The sequence below is a fragment of the Euprymna scolopes genome, chromosome 5 (assembly GCF_053919585.1).
Source record: "Euprymna scolopes isolate OS-2025 chromosome 5, ASM5391958v1, whole genome shotgun sequence".
In the NCBI taxonomy this organism is placed as follows: Eukaryota; Metazoa; Mollusca; class Cephalopoda; order Sepiida; family Sepiolidae; genus Euprymna; species Euprymna scolopes.
The window spans coordinates 27,517,739-27,541,197 of NC_136486.1; the positions used below are offsets into that span (position 1 = coordinate 27,517,739).

The 23,459-nt window shown below is 37.8% G+C and overlaps 1 protein-coding gene across 1 annotated transcript; it reads left to right on the forward strand.

Annotated features, from left to right (window-relative positions):
* The first annotated feature begins 1,823 nt into the window (after nt 1-1,823).
* LOC145276750 (uncharacterized) lies at nt 1,824-22,632 on the forward strand. Its single transcript, XM_080127986.1, has 2 exons — nt 1,824-2,094; nt 19,052-22,632. Exon 2 carries the CDS (start codon nt 19,224-19,226, stop codon nt 22,338-22,340), a length of 3,117 nt encoding a protein of 1,038 aa, XP_079984112.1. The 5' UTR covers nt 1,824-2,094; nt 19,052-19,223; the 3' UTR covers nt 22,341-22,632.
* Nucleotides 22,633-23,459: the final 827 nt, after the last annotated feature.

A 23,459-nucleotide genomic window follows, 5' to 3' on the forward strand; every position in this document is an offset into this window, starting at 1 on the left:
CAAACTACTCGGAGTCAATCTTTTTCCTCATATCTTTTCCACAGGACATCCTGATCTCTACTCACTCATAATGATATTAAATAAGTATCTGCACGGTAAGACAAACTTATTTTATTGTCACACTCACAAATAGATAAACTTTGCTTATATAAATCACATACATAATGATGTATGTATGCAACATGGTGTCAGAAGTTTAGAACCCATTTGCTTTGTTGACGAAAAATAAATAAATAAATAAATAAATAAATAATAATCACATACATAATGATGTATGTATACAACAATCGTTGTGTTTGAAAGTTGGAAATTTTGACAACAGATGATAATTCTCTCCAGCAAATTATGGCTGAAATGTTGATCGACACCTTGACTGGAAAGGCTCGAGTTAGGACTAAAGCCACAAGTGAGATGTTAGTACAAAGGAGACTGGTGGCAATAAAGCATCTAGTTGACGAATACACGCTTGCAGGTGGACATTACCTTAGTTTCGTCTGTGCAGAATTTGGCTGATAGCTTGACTTGAGTACCAAAGAGGTGGATTGATGTAATGAGGCAGGGATTTGATCCTCCACAACTGACATGCACGACTATAACAGATCAATTAACACCTGATCAGATCCATATTATACATCAGCAGAGTATACATCCTAAAATTCAGAGGACAACTGGTGTTGGGTAGGGATGGATGTAACACATTATGATGGCAAACATTTTTTGACCTTAACAGATTGTGGCCTGACATGTTTCACAATATGGCGCCTGTTGACAGGACAGGATGCATCTAGCATTATACAACAGTTGAGAGCCATTTTTATTGAACGGTGCTTGATTCCAGAAGCAGTGTACTGGTATAATGTGACACCCAAGGCGATGCAACACCAGCAACTACACCAGCCAATGGGACTTACGCTACAAACAGCGTATAAAAGGAATAGATGCCACACCATCAGTGGTTAGAGTTGCCAATACACCATATAAAATGGGAGACAGTGTTTGGGTAAAACCCTTGAATGCAGGGTGCACTGCAAAATTTTGCAGGGGACAAATAGATAAAATCATAAGTCCTCAGACTATGTTGATTGATGGTGTACTACGTCATGTGAAAGATATCCACCCCTGTCATGCCTCTTCTGATTCTGAGGACGATGAGGACGATCATATACAGTTCAGGGATGGTCCTGATCGCCTATTGCTCCTTCAGGTGAGCATAGAAACATTACCTCCAGAACCAGATGAGGGAATGATAGGACATACTGGTGGCGATAGTGATGAGAAAGATGGACACAAGGAAGTGATACCTCCAATTCCTCATCGAAGTACCTGAGAAAACACGAATACTGCTCACCTCTTTGAATGTGAAACACCGCCTATAGCACCACAAGAGGGGATGATGGAACATACTGAGGAAGATGGAAACTAGGAAGTGATGCCCTGATTCTTCGAAGAAGTACCTGACAAAGACAGATACTTGCCTCCTGCCCTATTTGTGATCCGCGTGAATGTTTATGCAAACGAGACTGGTGTATGAAAGCGACGGTGAAGAAGCGAGCATGAGTCAAATTGAGAGAAGGCATGTGTGGAAATCAGCTGGAAAGATCGTTCCGTTTGGAAGTTGGAAGTTTTAAACAACAGTGTCGAATTTAACCGAGAAATTGGTGATTTGAAGTGCAAAATAAATAACACTTGAGTTATTTAATTATGCCTGTCATTAAGGTGACAGCGAGATGGAGGCGCTTTCTTTCTTTTCTTACGTTTATGTATGTTTCTCTCATGTAATTTAACGAACGGACTTTTTGACATAAGGAACGTAATAATGATTTACACCGGTTCAATGATTACGTTTTGATTATTATTTTTTTTTTCGCTGTATCATTCGAAATTTTCTTTTAAACAATTTCAAATTTAAATCATGTTTTACATTTTTAATATTGATTTTGTTTAATAAATTTTACACGTAAAGGAGAAATTGTGTCGATTATCTAAGAAATACCAACAAATCAGTTGAATGTTCTTGTTTTGCAAACAAAGGGGAAAAGAAACTCATCCAGTTTATTGCTTTACTTTTTTTAAGTGAATTTCCTCAAATAAAAGGTAAGTTTTGTTTTTGTTTTCTTCACCTTTTTTATATTGTTGGTACTCGTCGTGCAGTGCAGTGCACATAGTGATCCGTGATCCGGACGTAAATAATAACGTTATTATTTAAAAAGCCGTTCTTAACATGGGGAGGGGAGGGTGTTTTGTACCTATTTTATACTTCAACCTTACAATTGAACAAAAAAAAAAAAAACATAAACTTTAATTAAACTTGGAAATACGATTTAAAAAATAGCGCGGATCACTCTCTGCACTAGCACCATATTATTTAATGTTTTTTAAATATTAAAATAATGATTTTTTTTTTTAATGATATTTTACTTTTTTATGCGATTATGTATGAACAGTAAATAGCCTGAAAAACTCGTCGGAAAATAAGTATTTTAGAAATTCACTGTTTGAAACAAGCGATAATAAATTAAGATTTAACGGTTAAAAAGACCAGATTAGTGTGAAATTGCTTTTAATAAATATTGCTATTTATTAAAGATAAAATTGAAACTTCTTTCAAATTTTCGAATAGTATTCATTTTCAGGAAATTGGACTTTTTTCTTTCTTTTTCTTTTTTTCTTTCTTTTTCTTTTTTTCTTTCTTTTTCTTTTTTTTTTCTTTTTTTCTTTTTTTTTTCTTTTTTTCTTTTTTTTCTTTTTTCTTTTTTTTCTTTCTTTTTCTTCTTTTTTTTCTTTTTTTTTTTTGACTATTTTGACCGAGAGCATTCGATAATAATAATAATAATAATAATAATTGAAATTACCTGGTAAATCAAAATTGCGAAATATGAAACGAAAAACACGCTATTGGAAGAGAATCGTTTATTTCACTGGAATTTGAAAAATGGATAAATAAAATAAATAAATAAATGAAATCGACTTTTTTTTTTGCGTTGTAAATTTGAAACTACTTTTTTTTTTCTTAATAAATGTTATCCATAGAAAAACGGTGCTGTTTTACAAATTCACTGCGCAGAGGGAGATAACTCTCTTTTACTAAGAGATTCGTTCATTTTTCGTCTTATAATTTAGGACACTCGATACTACGATATTTTTTTATTAAATTAAAACATTAAGAAAAAAGGCGCTTCTGCATGACAGTGCCATGAGGCGGATGTGTGTATTTTAGTTTCAAGAACGACCGATAGAGGGCGTGTGTCAATCGAACAGGGCTCGATAAATCGTAATCACTCATAAAAAAACAACAAAAACACAATATTATTTTTAAAAAATTCTATAAATGTTTATAAATAAATAAAAACTTCTACATTAAAATTGTATTTTGCTACATTGACAAACCAAAAATTATATTTTGATATATGTTTATACAATCTTACTATGAAAAAAACAAACAAACAAACAATCTTTGTGTAAAAAAAAATATTCTTAAACCTCTATAAATCTTTATATCTATAAAAGTGAAAATGTCTGTGTGTGTGTGTTTGTGTGTACATTTTGTAAGAATTGAAATTGATTTGACTTACCGGGAGTGGGTCAGAGGGAAGAAAAGACACTGAACTGCTGTTTGCCGTTACTGAGAAACTGGGTGTCTATTTCCTACTAAGTTAAATAGACATTCTAATCACGTTGGAATTCTCGCCACTGAGAGTTAGTATGTATAAAAGGAGTTGTCTCACTACGGGTTAGTGATTAGTTAACAAGCGAGTTACCGGAGTCTTTATCGTCACGTTGGTTTGTTATTTTTTCCTGCGATTGTTTTACATATTGTTATTATTATTGTTATTGCCGTGTTAAATTTGTTTTATTTGTTAAAGTTGTTATTGCTGTTATCTTCCTGCTGTTATTTTTGAACGGGACTTTTACCTTATTTTTTTTTTTTTTTTTCCCCCTCTCTAACCCGTCGGCCATGGCGTCCGCCAGCAATGTGCCGTCGGAAGAGGACAAAAGTGGCGAACAAAAGAATGGGTGGGCGAAACCACCCAAAGTTAAAATTGATGTTAACAACTTTTTAACGGAAGCAAGGAAATATCTGCAATATGTTACAAAAACAGGAGTTACTTTAGAAGCACCACGGCTACAGAAATTTGCCAAGAAAACGATCTCACTTTTTGTGGTAGATCGCAAGACCAAAAAATTGATCAGGTCAACTAAGGAAACTGTAACTAAATTACTGGCAACGGCAGGAATGCGTGCGGATCGTGTAACGAAATGCAGAGGCTACAATACCTGGGCCGCCCTGTTTAAAACAGAGGAAGAATGCGTCGCACTAACCAAAAAGGAAATTATCACACACGATTACGTATTAAGAATGGAGTACCTAGGACGGAGGAGAACGACTGTTTCCATTTTCGAAGTTCCAGGAGCGGTCTCAGGTGAATATCTAGCTGCCTACCTCCTGAAATTCGGTGATATTACTGGTATAGAGGTGGACCAGTACAACGGAGTCTGGTCCTTCGACATCTTATTAAACAAAGAAGCTTTCCTCGAAATATCCTACTTCCAAGAAGCGGGAGCTGAAAAACTCCCCATTGTGGTCACAGGGAGGAGGCCGACCTGCTGGATTTGTAGTGAAGTAGGTCACTTAACCTACACCTGCCCGAAAAAGAACAAAACCAATGTGACAAACACAACAAACCCTAAAGAGGTAATTGTTGGGCACCTCGAACCTGAGGCTAGAACGCCAAATACAAGCGAAAAAATTGAAGTGATTAAAGAAATCACAACAGAAGAATTCGAGAAAAAATTCAACTCCGAGATGGAATCGCCCAAAAAGAGAGAATAGACACTGGTACCGTTTTCTAAATCGCCTCGTAAAACGTACGCGGATAAACTGACCAAAGAGCAGATATTAGACATTAGGACCAGTAAAGACCCGGGGGGGGCAACAAGTTTAAGGCCCTGCTAAAAATAAAGGACTCGCTTGATGAAAAGCGCAAGCAAAGCGAGAAGAAAAAAGAAAAAGAAAAAATATTAGATTTCCCCGAATCTCTCTTCCCCGAAAAGCCTGCCCCTCCTCCAAAAGAGAAAAGATCACCCCGTAAAGCGCCACCCCTCTCTCCCGCAAACGTACCAAAAAGAGACCCAAAGTTGACAACCCTTGGCTCCCCATCCAAAAAGACCCCTAAACCGTCCCCATTCTGCTCCCCAAACAATACACCCCAAAACTCCCTCCCCCCGCTTCCCCTATGAAAATTGACATGCCCCCTCCTCCATCACCTCGCCCTTCTACTTCTGAAAAGAAAAGACAAAGAAGTCCCTCCGTGGAAAAAGACCAAAAAAAGAAAAGACCCCCTTTTTTTTTAGGGCAAAGACGTGTGTAAGATCACGGCTAATATAGAGACCATATCAAAAAATCACGGTAGAAAAGACTACCAAAACCTCTACGCGGTGAAGCAGATAAGCAAACTGGACATTACAAACCCAGAAAATTTTCCTAATGCCAAAAGACTTTTAACTGTGGTCAGAAGTCGTGAAGAGGCCAAAGGAGTTTGGACTATGCTGGAGGAAGCAAACTCTGCTTTTAATATCATTCCTCCAGCAGCCTTTTTTAGCGACTCCGACATACTTAAAATGGAGAAACTATGTGTTGGACGGGTCCTCATAAAAATCCACCCTTCACTTTATAGAGCGATTAAGTAAACATTTCCTCTAGACATCGGTGGTCTGTCCCCTGATGGGGCCATCACTAATGAGATGACCTCAGGATCATTAGGGACAGCTGTCGGTGTCTTGGCACTGTCCATGTTTGTTAAGGATACCCAACCCTAGATAGATCACAATGGCTTTAAGGTTAGCTACTTTGAATGTCCGAGGGTTGAGGGACGCCTCTCGTAAACTTCGAGTTGCACGCGACCTTCAACGCCTCGGGGTGGATATATGCTGTGTACAGAAAACTCACTTCATTCCCAGTGATTATCAGGGTGTGCTGCTTAGGGACTTTCAGCTCTATTCAGCACATTTTGATTCCCACTCGAGGGGTATTTCCTGGCTAGTTAGACGCACTCTTGATGCTTCGTGTGACCCAGTCTATGCTGATCCAGAGGGAAGAGTGCACGTGCTGGATGTTACCGTAAAGGATGTGGCATTTCGATTTATTGGGGTTTATGCTCCCAATAGCCATGGCGAGAGGGTTTCCTTTTTCCGGGGGATCGAGCCCTTCATGAATTCGTCTCGGCGGATAGTTTTAGCGGGAGACTGGAACGCGGTCCTGGATCCTGATTTAGATCGCGGGGGTAATACTTCAAGGGCTACTAACCAGAACCGGGATGCTAAGGCGTTTCGAGACTTTATTGACAAGTTTGATCTTGTCGATAAATTTCGAAACGAAAAGCCCGGGGATGTAGTTTGGACTTGGACAGGTAGACGCGGCTCCGATCCGGTGCAACTTTCGAGTTACATCGATCGGTTCTTAGTTAGGAGAGTCGACTTAGGGCTTTTAGACTGTCCAAGTTTTCATAACATAGTTTATTCGGACCATAGGTTAGTCCAGGTTCGGGTAAACTTAGATAGCGTTAAACCTAGGATGGCTAGTTACTGGAAGTTCAACACGTCGTTGTTCAACGTGAAGGGCTTCCGGGAACAGCTTTTACTAACAATACAGAGAGAATTGACGGGAGCCATTATCGGGAATAAGTGGTGGGGAAAACTTAAACAAGTAATTAGGTCCTTCGCTGCTGATTTTAGTCATTGACTCAATCTTAGTTCTAGAGCAGCGAAAGCGGCACTAGATGATAGATTAAAAAGGGCGGTGGAGGAGGGGGATAGTGATAGTTATACTTTAATTAAGGCTGAACTGGACTCCCTGGATAACAGGAAGGACCAGGGTCTAGTAGTTAGGGCTAGGTTAAAAAGAGTACCGAACGAGGCAACAAACATGGCCACGTCAATGTGTGCGGAGGAGCGTCGACATGCGACTGATCCACACATCGCCAGTGTCACATTGCCGGACGGACGAACCGTAACATCAAATGATGGAATCCTGGAGGATTTACGAGCTCATTTGCAGGAGCTTTTTACCATGGAGCCCGGTCTGGAGATTGAACAGTTTGACACGTATTTAGCTGACTTTTCTCGCCTTGAAGCGACCGAAGCAGCTACGTGTGAAGGTAGCATAAAAGAGGAAGAAGTCCTTGAGGCTCTGAAACAAGTCGGGCTAGACAGGACCCCTGGGATTGATGGTCTGCCTTACGAGGTGTACTTGAGGCTGTCGCCCATTTTTATTCCTTTGCTGGCCACACTCTTCAACTCCTGGTTTAGGAACGGGTCTATACCTCAGTACTTTACCAGGGGGATCATTAAATTGCTTCGCAAAGATAAAAATGGAGGGGATGGGATTAGCAATTTCCGGCCCTTAACGATGTTAAACACAGAGTTAAAGATTTTGGCCAAGATCTTAGCAAATCGTCTGCAGGTTGTTTTACATCGTCTCATAAGTCCCGAACAGACGTGTTCTGTTAAGGGCCGGACGATTCAAGATAATTTGCACGCGATACGCTTGATCATAGAGAAAGTCGACACAGAAGCCGCGCTGATCAATTTAGATCAGTCCAAAGCATTCGATAGGGTGGACCATCGTTACCTAGGGGCTGTTCTTTGCTCGGCTGGGTTTGGACCCCAGTTTCGCTCATGGATTCGCCTCTTGTATGCTAACCCCGGTGCTATGGTGAAGGTGAATGGGGTGAGATCGAAGCCCTTCAGGTTAACAAGATCTATCCGTCAAGGTTGTCACCCATGCTGTATGTCATCGCGCTTGATCCCTTTTTGCGCCAGCTCAGGGTGAATCCGGTCCTTCGCAGGATTACTTTGCCAGGTGGTTCTACCCCAGTAAAGTATACCGCCTATGCCGACGACGTGACTGTGCTTGTAACGAGCAATGCCGAGATTAGAGTCGTCGACATGGGAAACAAGACGGTATGCACAGGTAACAGGGGCCATAATCAACCACGTTAAGTCTATTGGCTTACGTGTTGGTGCCTGGAGGGGAACGCCCCTTCAGGGGCCCTTTGGCTGGACTGATGGGCTCTGCAAGCTACTCGGCGTCTGGTTTGGCCCCGACCTCCAGCTGGAGAAAAATTGGTCGGAAGTGTTGAAAGCGGTCAAGACCACAGCTCATTTGTGGTCTTTGATAAATCTAACTTTAAAGGGTCGGGCGGAGGTATGCAATACTCATATCTACCCCCTGATCCTATACCGTCTATCAGTGCTTCCACTCCCGGAGTCCTCACTACTTGAACTAGTGCGTGCTCTTTTCGCGTTCTTATGGCGCGGAAAGCAAGCCATGGTTGCTCGGGACATCTGTTGCCTGCATCCGTCTGAAGGTGGTCTGGGTATGCCTAATATCAAAATACGTAGACACACTCTAAGGCTGATATACCTGGACCGAATGTGTACACCTGACTTAGGGAACGGTGTCTTCTGGATGGAAGACACTAAGAAAGCCTTTCTGGCTTTGGAGAGTGTGCATTCGGCTGAGGGGGAGGCACGCAGGAGGCCCCGAAACGAATGCCATTTCTATCGCGAGTGTCGACAGGCGTTGAGGTTCCTTCAATGGGTGAATGAAAGCCTCTCTGACACCCGGCTGTTGTCTCGCAAAGCGCTATATAGGGTTTTAGTGAGGGGATCTGTCCGAGACGAAAAGATTGAGGAGTTCGGTTTCACGAATGAGGAGCGTCGCTCGATATGGCCTTGGGCGCCCGGGATGAGCTGTTTCGATAACTACGAGGCATCGCTCACCTGGCTGGTAATCCGAGATGCCCTCTGGGTTCACAAAAAACTTTTCATAGTGGGTTTTACAATGACACCTAGTTGTGTCCGATGCGGAGATTGGGAGGAAGACCTAAGCCATGCTTTCTTCCGCTGCGCTATCGTTCGACCGTTATGTGAGTTAGTTGAGAGCTTCACGGTTTGCATACTGAACGGGCGTTTTTTTGTGCTGGATGTGGTTTCCCCGTGCTGCAATTGGGCGCCGAGTATGAAGAAAGAGGAACGTTATGTTTTTCTGTGTTTGCTAGCTGTTATGAGAGGCGTGATTTGGTCGACACGACAGAAGGAGGTTTACGGAAATGAGACCTTCACTGCTCCCCAGCTTGTTCTCATGTTCAAGCATCGGTTGAAAATGCGAATTAAGCTGGAGAAGGTGAAACTCACTCCTGTGAATTTCAACGAAAGGTGGGTGAAAGCTTCGCGACTGTGTAGAGTGACTGGAGCTGGCCTTGAATTCGTTTCTGATTTGATTTAGGTCAAAAAGGATTTTGGGTATCCTGAACTAACAAGACATCAGTATCGGACCGATTAGTTTAGTATGGGTTAGTTAGGCTTTATTGTTTGATTTTTTTTAGCTTAGCTAGAGTATGTATGTGTTCATCGTCCCAGTCCCTCTTTTAGTTTGCCCTTGTCCCCCCCCGCTTTTTTTTTTTTTTTTTTTTTTCCCCACCTTAGGTTCGATAACCCCCATTCCCGACCCCAATTAGGTGACGGATGAACTGCTTTGTCAGTGATGCAGGTCGTTTTTGTGGTGTTTATTCAATAAAGTCAGTTTTCGTGTGGACCTGCGTCTTTTCGACTGACAAAGCTTTCTATCTGCCACAATTAGTAGTGGGGGGCTCTTTTACTAACTACTTTTTTTTCATTGTAAATATTTCATTCTTTTTGTATATAAAATTTTTAGCCCCAATCCCCCCACATCATGTATATATCATTTTTCCGGTTATAATTAGGATTCCCATAGAGTGATTCTGGTATTCTGGTGAAAGAGTCTAGTTAACTTTATGTTAGATAGGTCCACATTAACCCCCCCCCCTATTTTTGGCCTTGTGCCACATTTTGTGTATATTTATGCAAATAAATATTAAGAAGCTAGTTACCTAACATGCTAGTCGGTTGGCGTCTCTTAGACTGATTACCTCGTTACTGTTGTTCGGCAAATGTTACCTGTTAATTGTTACCTTTACAAGGAAAGAAAAGACTGCTTGTAAGCAGCGTCACCATTTCGTTGCAAGCCTTTACTGCCTTTTCTTACACACCCCCTCTTCTTGTTGGTGAAATAATCCCGACAATTTCCCTACCAAATAACTATGTCAATTTTCGTTCTAGAGACTCGAAATTTGACATAAGGAGTATTGAGATTTGGGAAAATCTTTTTAATCGGTTTTCAGCCAGAAATTTGGCTGTCAAGGGGGTAAAGTTCAATGATTTGACCTTTGAAAACTCTATCAAACTCCTTCGCCAATTTTGGATCTAAAGGCTTGAAATTTAAATGTAGGTTATTTGGATATGGATCAAACTTTTTAATTTGATTTGAGCCCACAAAAAATAAATGTTAAGGGGTGTAAATTTAAAACAGTTTGACCTCTTGGGGAAGCAGGGTCCCGGAAGGGAGTTCCGAAGTCTAGTGGTTCTGGGGAAGTAACTACTGGAGTAGAAGGCTCTCTTACATCTAGGGATCTCTACTGTGAAACGGTGGGATTTAGCTGCTTGTCGGGTCTGTCAGGAGTATTTGCATCGAGGGGGTACAAGTGCTTGCAGTTCATCAGAGCATTCACCATTAAAGTACTTGTAGAACAGGCAGAGGGATGCAACATTTCGTTGATGGGACAGAGTCTGAAGCTTAGATGACAGTTCAGGACCTATTAGGTTGGCGACTCTCTTTTGGACCTTGTCCAGGAGCAAGAGACTAGTAGCAGATGCACCAGTCTAAATATGACAACAATACTCCATACATGGGCAAATGGTGGCCTTATAGAGGTATAGGATACTTTCGGGCGTTAGTAGCTTTCTAGCACGGTAGAGAGAAACTACCTTTTTCGCAGGGGTCCTGGCAATACTCTCAATGTAATTGTTCTAATTCATGTTTCCTGTGAATGTTAGGCCGAGGAGTTTCAAAGATGTACTTTCAGATAAGGAGTCTTTGGTCATTGCTATTGGTGGTAGAGAAGGTTTCTTGTAATTATTGAAGGAAACAAGTTTAGTGTTGGCAGCATTGAATGTGACCATCCATTTTTGTCTCCATTCCACTACAGATCGGAGGTCATCCTCTAGTGTTTCTGTCATTTCTTTAGATATGTGTTCATTTGTTTTCCTGTCATGTCTGTTATAGAGCATGGTGTCATCAGCATATATACCCATCTCACAAACAATTTTGTCAGGGGGGTAATTTATGAATATTAGGAATAATAGAGGTCCAAGGATAGACCCCTGAGGCACTCCCGCATTTATATCATATTGTTTAGATGTACGACCGTCCAGAACAACCTGGATTTTTCTCTTATCTAAGAAGGATTTAATTATGTTAAGTATTTTCCAGTGATACCGTATGATCTGATTTTCCTGAGAAGACCTTCATGCCATACCCTGTCAAAAGCCTTAGATATATCTAGAGCAACCCTCTACCGTCTCCTGCTTTGTCTAGTGAATGGTATATATGTTCAGAGATTACAGTTAGGATGTCTGCTGTGGAACGGGCCTGCCTAAATCCACATTGTTGCTCAGACAGAAGTTTAGTATCTGTAAGGTGATGGACCAGAGCCTGGTTAATTATGGACTCAAATATTTTGGCAAAAAGTAGGAGAAGGCTAATGGGGCAGTAATTTACTGGGTCGGTTCTTTTGCCAGAATTCTTGAAAACTGGTATCACAGAAGCAGTTTTCCAGCAGGCAGGAAAGCAAGATTCATTAAGGCATTTGTTGTAAAGTTTGGAGAGAACTGGAGCTACTTCAGTGGAGCACTTTTTTAATAGCACAGCCAGGATAAGATCAGGTCCACATGGTTTTGAAGAGTCAAGATTTTTTATGATAGCATGCACCTGAGAAGGGGTGATTTTCAGATCGTCTAGTGTGGCGTCTGTCCGCAAAGGAAAGTCAGGGAGGAGGTGGTTGGCAAGGTCCAGTGTGGAGTTTGAGGCAAACCGACTGGCAAGCATGTTAGCTTTCTTGGTTGCAAACAAGCTCATGATTGTTGGATAGTGGGGGAATAGTTGATTGCCCATTATTTACTACACTATTTACTGTTGTAGGTTTTCCAGAAGTTACAGGTTCCTGTGATTCGATGCCTTTTTTGGTGGGTTCGGTAAATTCTCTCTTAGCTGTCGTTATTTCTTTCTTACAGTTACTTCTGGCTTCTATATACTTCTGTCTATTTGAACTTGACTTATGTCAGTTAAATGGCAGCTGCACAAGTAGAAGTAAACCATTGGGGAGAGTGGGGCTTGCTATAAAATTTCCGCGCGGGAACATGTGCTTCAATTGTCGTTTTGAACCATTCAGTGATCTCATTTGTGCACTGTTCAGCAGGAAGTGAAAAGATATTTCGCCATAGTGCATCTCTGAGGAGATCCCTGATGGCTTCCCAGTCAGCCTTTTTATAATATCTCGTTGTTTTGAGCAGTGGCTCTTCAGTTTTGGCTCCTGAGTTTTGGGCGATTTCAACCATTATCACGGCATGATCGGCGTTCCCCTGGGTATTCGTTACATAATCATTGGGAACTGTGGTAAGAAACAGATCTAGAAGTGAAGCGTGTTGTTCTTGCTGGTTTGGGAAACGGGTTGGAAACATAACCATTTGTGATAGGGAATGAGATATAGAGAAGCTATGTGTTGTGGTACCAGCTGCGTCTGTGTAAGTAGAAAATCCAAGCCAGTTGCTGTGGTGGACATTAAAGTCACCAAATACATGCACTTGTGCACTAGTGTCGAGGGAAAGTGCTGTATCTATACTGTCAGAGATTTTGTTTATTAGGGTATACTCCTGGGTCGATGGAGAGCAGTAGAGAAAATAAAAGTAACTAATGTTATGTTGCATGTTACAATTTCTGGTCTAAGCATTGAAATTTTACATAAAGGGATATTCACAGATAGGGCAAGCTTTTTAATCAGTTTGGGTCGAAAATTTGAACTGCCAAGGGGTCAAAGTTCAAAAGATTTGACCTTTGTAGTGTCTAGCAAACTACTCAGCCAATTTTGGGTCTAAACATTTGAAATTTATACATAACGAGCATGCGGCAAGCATTTTAATCAGTTTTGGGGAGAAAATTTGTCTGCCAAAAGGTCAAAGTTGAAAGAGTTGACCTTTGCAGATTTAACCAAATTCCTCTGCCAATTTTGGGTCTAAACACTTGAAAATTTTAGATGTAGGTAACTTGGACATGGGTAAAAGTTTTTATTTTGATTTGAGACAAAAATAATAAATGTTAAGGGGTCAAAATTTAAAAAAAATGACCTCTGTGGTCTCTACAAAATTACTCAGAGAATTTTTGGTCTAAACATTTGAAACCTTACATAAAGTGTATTCACACGTAAGACAAGTTATGGACAGTACATAGGGACTGAGCAAAGTCGGGCTGAACTGTTGGTGTTTCATATTTTTAAAATTATATTTTGCTACATTTTGCTAAAATGATATTTTGCTATATTTTTATGTAATCTTATTGTGAAAAAAACAAAAAAAAATTATATTTTGCTACATTTTATACTATCGTACAGAAAAAAAAACCCCAAATAATTCTAAAAACAATCTATAAATGTTTCATGTTTTTAACATTTATTATTTGATTTTCACTTATAAATCACTCATTTAAAAGAAATAATATTAAAACATTAAAATTATATATTTTATACAATGTTTCGCGTTTCCTATATTTTTGCGTTCTCGGAATTGAGGTTCACAGAACAGCCAGTAGAGGGCAGTTCTCATTCAAATAAAAGAGGTCAATAACTCGTTTCAGTTGCCTCATGGCACTGTCATGCAGAAGTGCCAAAAAAAGTTGTGATGATTTTTTTAATGTAACATAGTTCATAACATTAATAATACAAAATGTAGTCTGTATGCAATTATTAAGAGAAAACCAACGAACCAATAATATTTTCATTAGATGAAAACATTTAAAAAAGAAGCTGCAGCAACTTTTTTTTTAATTAAAAAGTAAATGTTATGGTAAGGTTTTTTTTTTTAAATTAGTTTTAACTTTAAAAAATACAAAGAATGAAACTCTTTAATAAACCAAGGATGAAACTTGTTGGGGACAGGGCGATCTTCAGTGCGATAGACAATCCCGTCCCTATGTATATAATGGTGAATGAATATATTTAATGGTAGAGGAATTGAAAAGACAAAAGGTCGCATAATGAAGACGAAAATATACCGTTATATATCAGCGAAACAAATGCAATTTATTTGCATAAATATATACAGGAAAGAGTAATAGAAAGAATCAGAGTTCATGAAAGATGAGTAACGTTACTTGCGGTTGACTGGCTAGTCAGGACGCGGTGGTGGCTCATAGATACATAACAAACTAAGGATGTTCTGTCTCTCAGAAATAAACCGAATATATAAAGTGCTGGTTTGAATGATCCTCTTTTATAGCAGTGAATCTTAGTTAGTGAGAGTAAAATATGTTATATTGCATCTTCTATGTCTGATGGCAACATTTTTTTTAAACAACAGTATTTCATTGCAAAATTAACTTCCTTTGACAAGTCATCTTCCTGAGATGTCTGTGCCAGCTGTGTTATGCCCTTCACCACAAGCCAGAAGAGTTCATTTATAAAGCAATTGCCTCAGCTACCCTAGATAAAAACAAAGAAAGTTAACAATGAAAAACTTATATAATAATCAAATATCATGCTGCTGGATCTACAAACTATCTATCTTCATGTGTGTGTGACTCTGGTCCTATTAGATCCTTATTTACAAAAGTATTGATTGGGATTTGGTTTGAAAATTATAGGATTAGGGTTGCTGAACACTTGTCACACATTGAATTAGCCAGGAAAATTCTAGATTGACCAAAGGATGGAGCCTGAGTACTCATCTTGGTTGTTTTGAACAAGTAAGAACAAGTTGCTAGACATCTTGACACACTATTACCAGAAGGACGATGCTCTTTCTCAGTGAAAAGTTCATTGAAATTTAGCAGGCAGCTAGCTATGAATACCGTTATCAAGCAAAGAGCAAGTACAATGACAGGAAAATGGCATGACCTGACAGATAATACCCTATGTAGAAGTATGCTAATGAAGATTGTCAACTGAACAAGGCAGACTAGTCTATTCAAGTGAGAGTCGTGTGGGTTGACACAAGTTATTTTTGTAATCAAAGGTGTCTTGCTTGAATTGAGCTAGACCACAATCAAAGACACTTGCTAGCTGTGGCAAAATCGGATATATGACACATTAATTGTATTGGATGTGATTATAAAAGGGTGAATGGTGAAGGGAGGAGGTTTGTACTGCTAAAAACCAACTCCTTGTATGTTCACAGAAGGCTCACCAACACATTGATCCGAAAATCCAGAATGGCTGAACTGAAAGGCTGTAAACCTTTTTAGAATTGGTCAGAGTACATACTGATGATGGAAATTATGCTTATCAGATAAAGTCAAAATAATCAGACAAGATCACTGGAGTCTTGCAGAGATAGTTGGAGGCAATGGACTATATTCTTCACTTTGAAAAATAAAACATGATAAAGAAAACAGTTGCTTTTCTTATGCGAATGATAACGACGGTAGTGTTTTTTTTTTTTTCTGTCACACTCTATTTGTTACATATTAATAACTCTCATTGGCAATTCAATTAACTAGTATGAATTTTGACACTGGTCACATTCAGTGCATGTTGTGACGGCCTTAATTTGTGTTGCTGATATGTGCCATCACCATTGATAGTATAGAACCAAATCAAATATGAATCTATTTGAACAGCAGCCACTCAGAAATGAAACAGAACATTCTTCATCAGAAGCTCTATAATAAGGAATGTGAAATCTGCAATTAGGTCCTGTCACAAGTGTATATACATTGATCCAGCATGGATTCAATAGCAAGTAAGAAAGCTAGAGTATGCAAACATAAAGAAAAGTTTAAACATAGATGGTATCCACAATGGGAATTTTCACTACCCGATCTTCATTGATTGTGAACTTGCTCGGTTTGCAATTTGTCATCTCCTACAACAAAATGATTCTGCTGTCATGATTAAGTGTCTCAAATCTTGAGAAGGCCTACCAAAAGAAGTTCTGACTGATAATAGCATGACATTTGACAGCAAGAGTTTCCAAAAATTGGCTGAGAACTAAGATGTTCAATTTGCATTTTCAATGTGCATACAATCAATCAGGCAATAACATTAATTTCAAGATCAATAAAGTGAATAAAACGAAAAAAAAAAAAGCTAACAAAAAGAGGAAATAAGTTTATCAGCAGAACAAAAGTACAGGAAGTTTTTCACTGGAGCACACAAAAAACTGAAATAGGATTGTTACTCGAGATGGTGCTGTGATTGAGACAACAAAAATCTATGTTTAGAGTTAGTTTACAGTGAGTTTTAGGAGTGGTAATAAGTTTTGCATCAGTTTACAATTATTAGGGATAGTTTATGGGCAATCTTGGGTTTACAACAGTTGAAGGTAGTGTCCAGTTTGGGACAACAGCTTGGAGGTTTTCCAAGAGAGAGATCATAGGGATTGTAATCGAAACCAAGCAAGAGTAGATCAGGCTAAGAATAAAATTACTGGGGGGCTGATGCGACCGGACAGTAGTGGCAGACAACATTTGGGGTTTCTGCACTATGTGACAGTATCACACACATACAGAACTTATCTGATTAACATCAAGTACTCATATTGTGTTGTTTTATTCTAGTGCGATTATGAATGTGATTGGGTCACATTAGTACACTGTCATACCTAAGGATGACTAATGTATTGTACTCATACTAAATCTGAGTGAAAAGTATTCATGAAGTGGTTATAGTCAGCTAACATACTTCGTAATTTCCAGCAGGGTTGCTACCAAAATCAGTGACAAGGTAAATCAGTTCTTTCACTTTTATTGTTCTAGAGTTCTTCAGTATTTCTATTGTGAGGCGATGTATTAAAATTAAAAAACATTATTGAAAAATATTCTATAAAAATTAAAAATAACACAATTAGTTTTTATTTGCACTTTTAATAACAAAATTAAAAAAATAAAAGTTTATGTTTATTTGAAACTTATAAGAAATATGTTTACGAAATTGTAAAAATACATATTTTTAATTTAAAAAAATGTTTTTATTTTAATTTATATAGTAAATATATGTTTATGAAAGTACAAAAATAAAATTATTGAAATCAAAATAACAAATAAAATTATTGAAATCAAAATAGCAGAATTTCAAACATCACAAAAAATGTATTCAATACGTGATGTTCCCAAAATAGTTTTAAAAGATTTTTAAAAAGTGTTTTCAATAATTCTTAATCAAAATAAGACCAAAAAACTTTTCAATGATTATTAAATAAGAAAAGAACGATCGGAAAAATCTAATAAAAAAAAACGTGCATGCACAGAGGAGATATAGGTGTGAGAGAAAAAAAGCAAAGGAACTCATTTGCCTTGTCACTGCTTCCAGTAGCAGCCACGCCAGAAGTTAGGAAGTACATTTGCTGACTATAATCGATGAAGCTGCTGCATTATCAATAGAATACAAGCATGGGATCTATGAAAAAGGAAATACAGTCCTGGTGGGAGCATGGTTGAACAGGTGCACTAGTTAATGGAAGACATGGATTGTGATGAAATGGTGAGGTCTCAAAATGTGTACAGAGCTGGAGTTCCTCACCATGTAAGAGACCTCCGTTTGTGTCTGCAGATGGTGACCAGTTTCTAGGAAAGCAACTTTGTAGTGTCACGTGATGGCAAAATGTGCACACTATATGCTAATTGACTAAATATCACTCAAAAAATATACGCACCTACATGGATGCACAAGTCTTTGGCAGGAATACTGAATCCACTTGATAGTAAAAACCACTCTTTGTGGATTCACTCTAGACAAGGCATGAAGCCACTTAATGTAAGTGTATCGAATTCAACTTCAATCGTCACCAATGCTCGCAATAGTAACACAATAACCTCATGACTGTAAACGATACTGTCCCTTCCTCTCACTCAAGCTTGCTTTTTATGCAGTTTTTCGCCCTGTCTCCTTTGCATGTGTGCCATCTGTTTTCTTGTGATCTTGCGAGACCACAGTTTATAAAACACCAGGCACCATCTTTTTTTCTCTTTTCCCACCCAACACTTCCCTGTGGCAAGTCCACCTCTCCTCTGTCACGCCACTGTTCGCACACACATCCACACAATGCACAAATATGCGGACGCTTGCTACTCTGATGAGTATTGCGTATTATAGTAAGAAAAATATTACTTCAAAGTTCAAAACTAACCAACAATAAGTATTAGAAGGATAGATTCTGACCCAGAAACAGCAATTCTCCCCCTTTTTCGGAAACATTGCTCATGGAATGTGAGAACTAAAGGACAAAATAAGGGAAACGAGTTACATGGATGATGAAATTAAATCCAAGGTCCACAAATGATATGAATGTCCAATTATCAACAGAAAACATCTGAAATAATATGCATATAGTTTCAAAAGTAAGAACGATCCCTTGCAAAAAGCAAATAAAATTGTCAGCATAAAATAACTAAAAAATTCAATCACATAAGTCAATTCACATCTGAAAAATGAGACTTTTATATAATGTACTTGGGTACTTATATTTAGTGTTCAAACCAATTTATCTTGTTTCTTCACCAGGGATTGAACTGAAAACATCTAGATAGAATTGGTTCTAGTATGTATCTTACCAAACTGGTAATACTTAGTGTGGTATTTGCTCTAGGCGAGAAATTCACAAGTGGTCTCCAGCCACATGTATATCCCAGTGATGGGAAGGTCACATGTAGCACCTAGCATTCCCAAATGGTAACTGGTCTGATACTGGTCAGGCTTTATGTTGTTTAACTTTGGTAAGAACCTGTGTTTTGTATCTTACCCAATGCATTTATCTGTTAAGCTATACATTAAATGGAAAATCCTGCATGAGCGCTACAGAGCGGTTTTGAGTTAAATCCAATAATATAATAAGTTCATTGAATGTTTATGCTTACACTGAAATCTAAATAATATGTAAATTTGAATGTAAACAATATATAAATTTGAATTATATTTTTTATTTACAGATGTTCCTGTTTGATAGCATTGGATGATTTTTTTATAATATTCTATAAAGAAATGAAAACCACTGGATTTTAAATCGCAATAATGGTCTGAAACATCCGTACTACAAAGAAAAAATATTCTCATAACAAATGCAATTCATTATTTTCAAGTTGCTATAAACAGGAAAAAACAATGGAAACACAAAATAAGATTGTTCGCGATTCAAAATTCTCACAACACATGCAAAAACATAATAAAGGCAATAAGTTTACTTGTAGGACATGCGGTTATTCTTGTTCGCGTAAAGCAAACCTTGTTAAACATATTCGAACACACACTGGAGAAAAGCCATATTCTTGTAATGAATGTGGGTCTTCTTTTAGTCAGACATCAAATTTAATTGTACATATGCGGAAACATGGTATAAAAAAGCCATTTTCCTATCAAATTAGCAGATCTTCATATATTCTGGAATCAGAGTTGGTGAAAAATATTCAAACGAACCTTGAAGAGAAGCCATACCCTATCAAGGTTGAATGTGATCCTCTTTTTACTCAAGACTCAACTCTAGCACAACACATGGAAAAAAATGTTGAAGAAAATTCATATTCTTGCGAAATATGTGGCTATTCTTTTTCATGTAAAGCCAACCTTGCTGAACATATTCGAACACACACTGAAGATAAGCCATATTCTTGTAAAGAATGTGAGGCATATTTTACGCAAAAGTCAGATTTTATTGTGCATATGCAGAAACACACTATAGAAAAGTCATTTTCTTCTCAAATTAGCAAATCTTCATATATTCAGGAATCAGAGTTAGAGGAACACATGCAAACAGACATTGATGATAAGTCGTATATTTTCAATATTGATTGTGACTCATCTTTCAGCAATGACTCAACTTTATTAGAAGACATAAAAGAAAACATTACAGAAAACTCATTTACTTGCGAAACATGTGGCTATTCTTGTTCATGTGAAGCCAACCTCGCTAAACATATTCAAATACACACTGAAGAGAAATTATATTCTTGTAATATATGTGGCTCTTCTTTTTCTCAGAAATCAAATTTAATTGTGCATATGCAAAAGCACGGTATAGAAGAACCACTTTCTTATCAGATTAGCAGATCTTCATATATTCCGGAATCAGAGTTAGCAAAAAATATTCAAGCAAACTTTGAAGAGAAGCCATATTGTTTCAAGGTTGAATGTAATTCTCTTTTTACTCAGGACTCAACTTTAGCACAACACATGGAAAAAAATGTTGAAGAAAATTTATATTCTTGTGAAATATGTGGCTATTTTTTTTCACATAAAGCCAACCTTGCTGAACATATTCGAACACACACTAATCCATATTCTTGTAAAGAATGTGGGTCTTCTTTTGCTCAGAAATCAAATTTAATTGTGCATATGCAAAAGCACAATATAGAAAAAACATTATCTCGTCAAATTAGTAACCCTTCTATCATTCAAGAAGCAGAATTTGTGAAACATCGGCAAACAAACATTGACGATAAGTCGTATATTTTCAAAGTTGATCGTGACTCATCTTTTAGCAATGATTCAACTTTAGTACAACGCATTGGTAAAAATGTTAAAGAAAATAAGTTTATTTGTGAAACATGTGGTTATTCTTGTTCCCGTAAAGCAAACCTTGTTAAACATATTCGAACACACACTGGAGAAAAACCATATTCCTGTAATGTATGTGGGTCTTCTTTTTCTCAAACATCAAATTTAATTGTGCATATGCAAAAACACCCGGTAGAATTCCCCATCCCCAGCAAAAACATAATGATAGGAAAACCATTTTCTTGTCAGATTAGCAAATCTTCATATACTCTGGAATCAGGGTTGGTGGGAGATATTCAACCAAACGTTGAAATGAAGCCATATCCTATCAAGGTTGAATGTGATTCTCTTTTTCCTCGGGACTCAAATTTAGCTCAACACGTTGAAGAACATGAAGAAAATATATATTCTTGTGAAATATGTGGCTATTCTTGTTCACAGAAATCAAATCTTGCTGCACATATTCAGCTACATACACAAGAAAAGCCACTTTCCTGTCAGATTAGCCAATCTTCATATATTCCGGAATCAGAGTTGGTGAAAAATATTCAAACAAACATTGTTGAATGTGATTCTCTTTTCATTCAGGACTCAACCTTAGCACAGCACATGGAAAAAAATGAAGAAAATTTATATTCTTGTGAAATATGTGGCTATTCTTTTACACATAAAGCCAACCTTGCTGAACATATTCAAATACACACCGAAATGAAGCCATATTCTTTGAAGGTTGAATGTAACACTCTTTATCCTCAGGACTCAAATTTAGTTATACACATAAAAGAAGATATGGAAGAAAATCTATATTCTTGTGAAATATGTGGTTATACTTGTTCACAGAAATCAAATCTTGCTAAACATATTCGGACACATATTCGAGAAAAGCCACATTCCTGTAATATATGTGGGTCTTCTTTTAGCCAGAAATTAAATTTACTTGTGCATCTGAAAAAGCACAACACTATGGAAAAGTCATTTTCTTTACGAATTGATAACTCTTCATTTATTCCAAAATCAAAGTTGATAAAAAATATACAAAGAAACACTGATGAAAATCCATATTCCTTAAATGCTGTTTTTGACTCTTCTTTTGCCAGTGACTCAACGTTATCACAATGTGTTACAGAACATATTGAAGAAAATTCTTATTTTTGCAAAGTATGTGGTTATTCTTGTTCATGCAAAGCAAACCTTGTAAAACATATTGAAACACATACTAAAGAGAAGACATATTCTTGTAATATATGTAATCGTTCTTTTACTCAGAAATCAAATCTTATTGTGCATATGCAAACGCACAGTATAGAAAAGCAATATTCTTGTCGGATTTGTAGAGCTTCTTTTAATCAAGAATCACATTTGGCAAAACATATTAAAACACACGCTGAAGAGAAGCGATACTCTTGCAAGGTTTGTGACTGTACTTTCACTCATGATTTTATGTTAGCAGAACACATGAAAGAACATGTTAAAAAAAATCCATTTACTTGCGAAACATGTGGTTATTCGTGTTCCCGAAAAGCAAACCTTATTAAACATATTCGAACACACACTGGAGAAAAGCCATATTCTTGTAATATATGTGAGGCTTCTTTTTCTCAAACATCAAATTTAATTGTGCATATGCGAAAACACAATAGTGTAAAGCGATTTATGTGTCAAATTTGTGGATCTTCTTTTGTTCAGGAGTCATATTTGGTGAAACACATTCTAACACATACTCAGTAATATAGAATAAGAAAGAGTGGCAATCTTGATTGAAGTGAGTGTCTCTAATGATGGAGGCCTGAACAGAGCTGAAAGGGAGAAACAGACCAAATATCAAGGTCTCATGTATGATATGAAAAGAATCATACCAGTTATTATAGGTGCCACAGGGCTTATGAAGAAGAACCTGAAGTCCTACCTAACAAATATTCTTGGTGAACCAAGTGTAAAAAAGATCCAGACAATTTCACTTAAGGGAACAGCGCAGATACTAAAAAGAGTTCTCGGTTGGTTTCAGTAAAAAGCAGTGCAACAAAACACCGAAAATGTCAGAACTAGAAATAACAGCTTAATGGGTTCCAGTATTACAAAAGGCTGGCATAGATAACCCACCAGATTTCTGGCTTAAGCAACTAACAACACTTCATCATCATTATATCAGTTGCTTCACCAGACTATTGAGAGGTGGAAAGGCTATACCAGCATGGTTGTTAAAAGGTGATACAACCATCATACCAAAAACAAGTGAAACACAATTACCTAGTAAGTAAAGACCTATCTGCTGCCTCACTACAAGTTATGAGCTCTTCACTGGCCTGGTTACAGACATCTCTCCTATGGAAAATTAGCAAGCACTGTGTAGGAGGAAGTGCTTAGACACCAAGGACCAGTTGATTAATATGATCATCCTTGAAGACTAGGAAAAGGCGGATGAACCTAAGTATAGTTTGGATTGATTACCAAAAGGCATATGATTGTGTTCCCCACATGTGGCTACTGTGGTACCTTGATTTATATAAGATCCATTCAGTAATCAAAGAAACTATGGCTATACACATAAAAATGTAGCAAACAACCATGACACAAAGTCACATTAATGGATCTGTAAAAATCCCTAACATCAAGATCTGAAGAGAAATCTTTCACCTTTACTCTTTTGCATGGTGATAGATCTGTTGAGCAAGTTACTCAATTAGAAGCAGACCCAAACAAAAGAATCAACTACTTGCTTTTCCTGGATGACTTCAAGTTGTATGCCAACTCAGATGCTGAATTAAGTCGACTCTTGCAGGTTGTACATAAATTCTCCAGAGCTTGAAGTTTGATTTGGAAAAATGTGCCAAGTGCTCCATCAGAGTT